This window comes from Apodemus sylvaticus, chromosome 12, assembly GCF_947179515.1.
Source record: "Apodemus sylvaticus chromosome 12, mApoSyl1.1, whole genome shotgun sequence".
Classification (NCBI taxonomy): Eukaryota; Metazoa; Chordata; class Mammalia; order Rodentia; family Muridae; genus Apodemus; species Apodemus sylvaticus.
Genome location: NC_067483.1, coordinates 79,169,920 through 79,179,032, shown reverse-complemented (window position 1 = coordinate 79,179,032; position 9,113 = coordinate 79,169,920). Strand labels below are relative to the sequence as shown.

Below are 9,113 nucleotides of genomic sequence, written 5' to 3'. Positions count from 1 at the left end.
TCATAGCGAGACATCTGTGGGTTATTCTTAGTTTCTCTGAAATATATTTATTCTCCATGTGGTCTCACACATGCTAGTCAACCAAGCCGTGCCCCTATACCACACTGCTATTGACTATAGCCACACTGCTGTCTAATAGGTCTGAAAACCCATGCCCTCTTCCATCTGAAGTTTTACAGCATCAGATCCGCATCTCCCCTTTCCCTGCAGCGTCAGAGGGTATTAAGCATGAAATCAGCGCATGCATATCTTCGTTTAGAAGCACACCTCTGACAATTCAAGCTAGAGACAAGTGAGCGTAGTCACGAGGCCATAATGGTGGCTTGAAATAGCAATAAAGAGAAAGTGAGCAAAAGAACGTAGAGTGGGGACTGTACAGGGTTTCCTGATGTTTCCAATCATGCCAAGTTGAAAGGAGAAGCCAAAGGAGTCCGCCCTTGGCAGTGCAGAAACGAAACCAGCAAAGTGTTGCAAGGCTACCTACGCAAGCATGCCTTCACTGCCCACTGAGCCCTATTTATGCTCTCCCCAAACATCACGTGTCTTCCCACGGTCTCGCCTCAGCAAAACACCACGTGAACCTGCATCACATGACACTACCAACAACTTCCACTTCAGGTCCCTGTCAGAAGCCAGGTCAGGGGAGTTGTGCAAGATGGAGTGAGGATGGGGAAGGGTCTTCTCTCACAGAGTCCCAGGAACCCGCAGGAGTCCAGCTAAGTCTGGGCAAGGGGAGGCTTGGCAGATCTGAGGCTAACAGAGGACAGGGCCTCAGATCTTGCTACCTTGGAAATACTCCTTGCTACAAACCAATGTCCCCACTTTCCTTCAGATGCTTTTGAATCCAAGAGGAAGAAGGCCAGGGATCGATGGACCAAGGATGCCCTGAAATAAGAGAAACACAGAAAGAACACATCACATGGGCAGAAGAGGCTGACGGAAAGAGCTGGAGCTCTGGCTGACAGGATTCTTGGCAGTGCAGTGGTCACTGTCACCAGATGGCCATGAAACACTGAGAGTAGGTCCCCCATGGGAGACAACTGCCCTCTGGCCATGGAGGTCCCAGTGGTATTGAAAATCCTCTCCAGCCTGTTGCAGACCAGGGTAGGCATGAAGATCCTGCCCCTCATGATCTGGGAGCTGGCAGTGATACTGGACTTCTCTGTACCGAGAAGTTTCAAGCTGTAAGAAAGCTTGATTGGCCAAGCAGAGCAAAGGTAAAACAAAGGAGCAAATGTGGGTCTCTCCACTCTCCTCACCATAGACTCACTGATGTTCATCAGGGGACTGCAGAGTTTTCCAGGCTCCGTAGGGCCTCTCCGTAGGGCCTAGCGCCCTGCAGCCCTAAGGGGGATCTGAAGAGAACAGCCATGGTAGGGAATGGTGAACCAGCCCTGGAGTGCTCAGGAATATCAGAAGCCAGGACTGCTCTGCCTCCCAGTCCTAGCTGCAGAACCACAACCAGCCCTTCAGACCTTCGGAGCTCCAAGCGACACTTCCCACCTCCTACTCTCACTGGAGCTCCAGGAGTAGAACAGGCCAACTCCCCGCAGGGTGCCACACACTGTCCTGCCCGCTGTGGCTTGCAGTAGGGCCCTTGACCCTGCAGCCAGAGGAAGAAGAGCAGACCTTTTGTATCTATTTCTCCTACTCACATGGGGCAGCCTCAGACCCCCTATTCCTGCCTACCTATGATCACAACAGCCCAGGCCCATCTGGCCCAACAGCACCTTGCTCCTGCAAATTTCTCAGCGTCCTTGGGGGTGGGGGTGGGGGAAAGTGGCTGGATTCCTTCTCTGACTTCTCTGTCCACTCCAAAGCTGCTGTATGAAAAGAGCATGCTCAGATTTCTGGGCAGCCAGGGACCCGTGCAGGAGTTTGGCACAATGACAGGGTTGAGGCTGCTGTTAGGAGATTCCTGACAGTGCAGGCAAAGATGCAGCACTCTCCTCAGGACTCACAGGGACACTGAGAACACACCCTCTGTGGGACAATCAGTCCTGGCACTCAGCAGTGACCAGCTGCCTCCTCTGCTTTCTGCCACACGTCAGGATGACAATGCAATGTCCCTTATCACTGGTCCTGGATCTCAGGGCCACATCATGAGGTTGGGATGACTTCTCTTTGTGTGCAAAGGGGAAGAAGGCAGGACTAGGAAAAGTTTTGGGGCTTCCACCTACAGAGAAGACAGCACAAGGAAGTGTCGCCCTAGCCTGCACATACAGAAGGAACAACAGGGGGAAGATCTGCCCACATCTTTTTAGACCTTGGACCACTTGATCTTTTACAAGATTGCACCACTTAGTACCTCATTTGTACTCCATGTCCGTAAGCAGGGCATTTCCATTTCCTAGGCTCAGTCTGATCCAGGAACTTGCCCAAGGTCTCATCTCTCTAAATGGCGAATCCCAGGCTCAAAGTCATGGATCTATTCCTATTCCCGGGATCTGTTTGTTTGCTTGTTTTGTTTTGTGGGGGTGTTTTATTTTTATTTTTAATTTTTTTATTTATTCATTACATTTCAAATAATATTGCCCTTCTTGCTTACCCCTCCACAACCCCCTCTGCCCCCTCCCCTTTGCCTCTGTGAGGGCACTTCTCCACACCCTCTCCCTCTCCTGCCTTACTGCTCTAGCATCCCCCTCCCCAGAACTAAGGGCCTCTCCTCCCACTGATGTCACATAAGGCCATCCTCTGCTATATATGTATCTAGAGCCATAGAGCCCTCCATGCATACTCTTTGGAGGTCTGGCTGACCGTGTTAGTTGATGTTGTTGTTCTTCCTATGGGGTTGCAATTCCCTTCAGCTCCTTCAGTCCTTCCCCTATCTCTTCCATTGGGGTCCCCAGGCTCAGTCCGATGGTTGGCTGTGAGTATCTGCACCTGTATTGGTCAGGTGCTGGTAGAACCTCTCAGGGAACAGCCATACCAGGCTCCTGTGAGCAGGCACTTCTTGGCATCAGCAATAGGATCCCTAGGTGGGGCAGTGTCTGAATGGCCCTTCCTTCAGTCTCTCTTCCATGTTTTGTCCCCATCTTTCCTATAGCAAGAACATTTCTGGATTAAAATTTTTGAGATGGGTAGGTGGCTGAGACACACTTAAAGAAATGTTCAACATCCTCAGTCATCAGGGAAACGCAAATCAAAACGACCCTGAGATTCCACCTCACACTAGTCAGAATGGCTAAGATTAAAAACGCAGGTGACAGCACAGGCTGGCAAGGATGTGGAAAAAGAGGAACACTTTCCCATTGCTGGTGGGACTGCAAGCTGGTAAAACCAGTTTAGAAATAAATCTGGCGGTTCCTCAGAAAACTAGAAATAGCTCTACCTGAAAACCCAGCTATATCACTAATAAGCACATACCCAAAAATATACTCCAACATATAACAAGGACACATGCTCCACTATGTTTATAGCAGCCTTATTTATAATAGCCAGAAGCTGGAAACAACCCAGATATTTCTGGATTCTTAACCCTTACCCAGAATATATAATAGAAGCAGGGAACTGTGTTATAATTATGCTTTTCGCCCAGCAGGGGGCTCCGTGGCGTACCCTGGGCTTCTGTATAGTGAGTGACAGGTTTCAAGAGAAGATGGCTGTGCAGTTTAGGTTTCTCCCCATGCTGTTCCTCCCTTTGATCTACCTGCCCCCTCTTCTTCCCCAGGCACATGCAGCCCGTCCTCTTCCAGTTTCCATTTGCTCATTATTTATTAAAACCAAGAACGTTTTGGGAGGCAGCAGGAGCAGCCAATAAATAAATAAATAAATAAATTAATTAATTAATTAATTAATTGATTAAAAAACGAAGGTCGCTCTGCTGCCTACCGGCAGGAGCAAGTGGTCAGTTGCGCCCAAAGTGTCCTCTGTCTGGACTTCTACTGCCAGGAGACTCTTCACTGCTTTTTCCCAGGGAGATCTTCTGTAAAAGAAGTTCTGGAGAAAACTATCCGTTTCTACTTGTATAGCCCCCTCTCGGTGTCTTCACTGGCGTAAGTGGCATGTCAGCAACGTAGAAAAGCAAGACATCCCAGAGTGTGGGGCTTTGAGGAAGATGCAGGGTATCCCAGAGTGCAGTGCGGGGCTTTGAGGAAGATGCAGGGTATCCCAGAGTGCAGTGCGGGGCTTTGAGGAAGACAGGCCCTGGCAGGGCAGCAAGCTTTGTCCCAGGCTACTAAGGTCATTATACTTGAACGCATCCTGCTGCGACACCCATCAGCATGGCAAGAGGCCTCCTCTCCAGCTGTGACTTCGCCCTAGATTAACAACCCTATCCGGGTCCCTTCAGCCCCACGCCCAGCACTTCTGACTATTAGCAGCCTAGGCCAATTTCCCAGCCAAAACGCTTTCCACAGTCACGGGCACCTAGAAGGGAGCTATCTCATCAGAGCCTCCGTCTAGGGAGTATTTCCTGTCATACAACCCAAAGAAAAGCCTGGCTGTCTTTCTTCTCAATGTGAGTTTTCCCTCATCTATAGCCAACCTATTCCAGAAGAGCTTGCCATGGCCCTTTGGGATCTTGCCCATCACCGTCAGGAAAATCTGGAGCCACAGCTGATCTAAGTCATGGCCACGGGCAAATCCCAGAACAGGAGAGGACAAGCAGGGAGGCCATGAGACACCGCCCCGAGGTCATCTCCCTCGCCCCTCCCACCCTTGGATGCTCTCCCAGGCAGTTCCCCCTAGTTTGAGGCTACCACGCCCTACAGAGCAAAGATGCAGAGCACAACCCACCCCTGACTCCCCATCACTCCCATCCCAATCTCCTACATCCCTCCCTCTGCCCCTGCTACAGCCTGACCAGACTCCTCACCGCCACACATTTCTCCGTTTTCAGATCCATCACCTGGGCCCATTTATTTCAGTACCATCTTTGTTGGTGTGGGGAGCAAGACCCTCATGGCCCTGGCCCTTTGCCCCCCTTCCGTTCTACATAAGTAATAAACTAATTGATCCCTCAAGTGGAACATGGTCTCCTTACTCCTCAAGTGAGTCAGGTTCGGGCCTTTCCGTGGTAGTGTATACTCCACACCTACGGTTTCCTTGGTAATCCCCCTGCTAAAGGTTTTTAAATTTTCTTTGAGGAAAATAAGAGGCTCCCTCATCTGCTTAGCCTGTTTATTCTCTGTTTTAGCAGTGAGGAGCCACAGAACCTCAGGAATAAAACCAAGTTCTCAGCTCCTGAAATCGTCCTGGAATCATTTGGTGTCTGCATCCTACTTAGAAGTTCTGCTTAGGCTGGTTCAAAGCAGATCTGGGCCTCCACGTCTTTTAGGAAATCTTTATAAATCTTGTACAGTGAGCATATGTTAATCTTGTGATTAGGAAGAACACTGTAAATGTGACTAAACACTGTGACAGGAACCATGGTCTGACAATCCTCCACCGGCCTTCCTGGACACTCACCCAAGACTTGCAGGTGTTACTTCCTGGGTGTGGGTGACAGGGGATTCCCTCAGGTTAATGTGGTCCCCAAAGTCCCTGCATCCTCCTGGCTTGGGTTGCTAATCTGCAGAGAGAAGTCAGGGTCCACAACACTAACTCCACCTCAGTATGGATGTTTTGCCTGGTAAAAAGTGTCTAGCTCTCTAGTTTCTACCACCATGGTGACAGAGGCAAATGTCCTTGGTTCTGAGGGGAATGTCCAGGAGGTGCTGTCCAGACAGCAGCTGCTGGGGAAGAGCCTCTAGGACCCCAGTTACCACCAGGAATTCTGGGTCCTCTCTGGAAGCCTCTGGCCCTGTGGGTATATAAATTTCAGGGCATCATGCATAAGCAGAAGGTCTCAGTATGTCTGAGAGCAAACCAGGGACTTATTAGCTCTATTTATGATGTAAAGAAATAGATATCCAAAGAATGTAGGTGGTTTGCTCAGAACCACACAGCTAGTTGTTGATTCCTGTAATGGTGCAATTCCCATCCTTCCCAGAAGAGGGCATCCTTCAACAGAGACGCAGAAAGAAACAGCTACCCAGATACAGTTCTTGCAAGATATCTTAGCTACTTACTGCCTCTGAGTCACTCCCACTGACAGATGATGAACTAAATAAAGCCAGAGTGCATTTGTAGGGAGATCAGTAGCCTACTGCTTAGGCCGTTTTAGAGAGATTTCAGAGGGTAAGAATTTTAGTATTCTGCCTAGAGATTTTTCTTGTGATATATTGGTGAAGAATACAGCTGGGTTTTGTTCTTGTTGTTTGTTTGTTTGGTTTTGGTTTTTGGTTTTTCCCTTGTCTAAAGAGTCTGCCTGAGGCTCAGGTAAAAAAAATTCAGGTTAATTGCGTTGAAAAAGGAAGTCTCAAAAAAGCTTCAAAGGTAGTCATCTTATAATTTCTCAACCTTTCAAGTTCAATTCTACTGATTAGTACAGTTTTGCCTACTGGATTACCCCATCCCTGATATCGGTCTTTTCCTAATATCCTCCCATTGCCTATATCAAAGCATCTCCAGCTTGGAAACTTGGGAAAAGTTCCCCAGACACCTCATGCTAGACTGGTGCTAAGGCATCCATCTTCTAGTCTTTGGACTTGGATTCTCCTGGTTTGGAAGCCTTTAGCTGTAAATCAGGGCACTTAAACATCTCCACCACCACTGGTACCACCACCACGCCTCCTAACTCATAGGCCTTTAGGTTTGGACTAGGATCAACACTATTCACTTCTGTGGTTACCAGGCCCTTAGGCTACACTAGTCTACTGGCGTCTTCGTTTGCTTTCCATGCCGTAACAAACTCCATGACCAAGCACATGAAGAAGAAATGATTTGTTTTACTTTACGGTTCGTTGTGAAGGAAAGCCAAGTCAGGAACTCAAGAGGGTGGGAACCAGGAAGCAGGAGCTGCATCAGAAATGATGGAGGGCTGCTGCTTACTGGCTTGGTCTCCAGGCTCACACAGAGATACCTGTCTCCTACCTCCCAGAACATCTTCTAGGAGTGTCGTGGAGTCTACAGTATGCCTGGCCCCTTCCACATCAATCATTAATCAAGAAAATTCACTCACAGATTTGCCTACAGGTCAATCTGATGGAAGCATTTTTTCTATTGAAGTTCCTTCCTCCAAGATGACCCTAGTTTATGTCAATTTGACAAAAAAAAAAACAAAAACAAAACAAAAAACAAAAAACAAAACAAACAACAACAACAACAAAAAAAACCTGACTAGCACAACCAGATTCCTGACTCTTTAGCTTTCAAATCATTGGGATCTATCAACAACATACTTGCATGAATAATTCTATAATTGCATAAGCTCATTCCTATAACTTCTTTCTCACATGTGCATGCAAACTATTTAAAGAGATATGCCAAAATTTCTGCATTGCTACCTCTAATCAATGTTATATGAAACCAAAAGATAAGTGGCTCTGCATGTGGTACCCCTGACATCGTTTCAAAGGTAATATCTTAATATCTCCTAACATCACAATACAATGTAGCAAAAGAAATGAAAGAGTTTAGAAACTCAAATTCCCAGCCTGAGGCTCCCATAAATAATCTTAGGGTAGAACTGTTGGAGGTATTACCATCCCCGACCTTAAATTATACTACAGAGTTATGGTAATAAACATAGCATGGTCCTGGCACAAAAACAGACATTTTGATCAATGGAAAATAATTTAATACCCATAAATAAGTCCATACACCTATGGGCACTTAAATTTTGAAAAATTTTCACACACTGGAAAAAAAGACAGCATCTTCAACAAATGGTGCTGATCAAACTCGGTGTTGGCATATTTGTATAAAAGAATAAAAATAGACCCATGCTTATTGCCCTACAAAAAAACTCAACCCCAAATGGGTCAAACACTTCAGCATAAGAGCAGAAGTCTAGGTCTGATAGAAGAGAAAGAGGAGGGTAGCCTTGAACTCATGGCACAGGAAAAGACTTTTTGAACAGAACACTAATAGCACAGGCACTAAGAACAACAATAAATGGGACCTCCTGAAACTGAAAATCTCCTGAAAGGCAAAGGACACTGTCATTCAAAGTAGCAGTCGACAGAATGGGAAAATATTTTTGCCAACTGTACACCTAATAGAGGGCTAAAATCCAAAATATATAAAGAACTCAAGAAGCCGGGCGGTGGTGGTACACGCCTGTAATCCCAGAACTCTGGGAGGTAGAGGCAGGTGGATTTCTGAGTTTGAGGCCAGTCTGGTCTACAGAGTGAGCTTCAGGACAGCCAGGGCTACACAGAGAAACCCTGTCTCAGAAAAAAAAATCCAAAAAACCAAAAAACAAACAAACAAACAAAAAAAAAAAAAAAAAAAAAAAACCTCAAGAAACTAGATATCAAAACCCTAAATACTCGAACTTTAAAATGGGGTACAGATCTTAACAGAGAACCCTCAAAAGAGGAAACACAGATGGTGGAAAAGCACATAAAAAATATTCAACATCCTTAGCCATGAGGAAAATGCAAAGCAAAACTACTTTGAGACTTCATCTTACACCAATCAGAATGGCCAAGATCATTAAAACAAATGGCAGCTCATACTGGAGAGGCTGTGGAATAAAGGGAACACTCTTCCATCGCTGGTGGCAGTGCAAACTTGAACAGCCATTGAGGAAATCAGTGTGGCAGTTCCTCGGAAGCTGAGAATTGATCTACCTCAAGATCTAGCTATACCACTCTTGCGCATGTAACTAAAGACACTTCATCCTTCTTCAAAGACACTTGGCCCCATCATGTTCACTGCTGCTCTAGTCATAATAGCCAAAAATTGGAAATTACTTAAATGTCTGTCAGTGAATGAATGGAGAAAGGAAATGTGGTGCATTTACACAATGGATTTTTACCTAGCCATTAAAAAAAAATGACATCATGGAATTGCTGGTAAATGGATGGAACTAGGGGAAAATATCATTCCAAGTAAGTAGCCCAGACCCAGGGGGTCAAATATGGTGTGCATGCATTGATATGTGCATGTTAGCTGTTACGTCATTGATAAGCAAGCTACAATCCATATACCCACTGGGGTTGGATGTAGAGTAAGGGAATAGAGGATGACTCTCCTTAAGAAAGGGATGTAGAGGCAATAGGTATGGATGGAGGGAGGGGCAGGAGTAGACTGAAACAGGAGGAGGGGATAAGAAAGGGAGATGT

The 9,113-nt window shown here is 46.5% G+C and overlaps 1 protein-coding gene across 1 annotated transcript in view; it reads right to left on the bottom strand.

The window, feature by feature from the left end:
• Positions 1 to 798: 798 nt before the first annotated feature.
• Positions 799 to 9,113, bottom strand: part of Cd244 (CD244 molecule) — a 65,204-nt gene continuing 56,889 nt past the window's right edge. Inside the window, exon 9 of the mRNA XM_052200088.1 lies at positions 799 to 885. Within this exon, the coding sequence (XP_052056048.1) occupies positions 829 to 885 (57 nt within the window). The 3' untranslated portion in view covers positions 799 to 828. The remainder of the gene's footprint in view (positions 886 to 9,113) is intronic.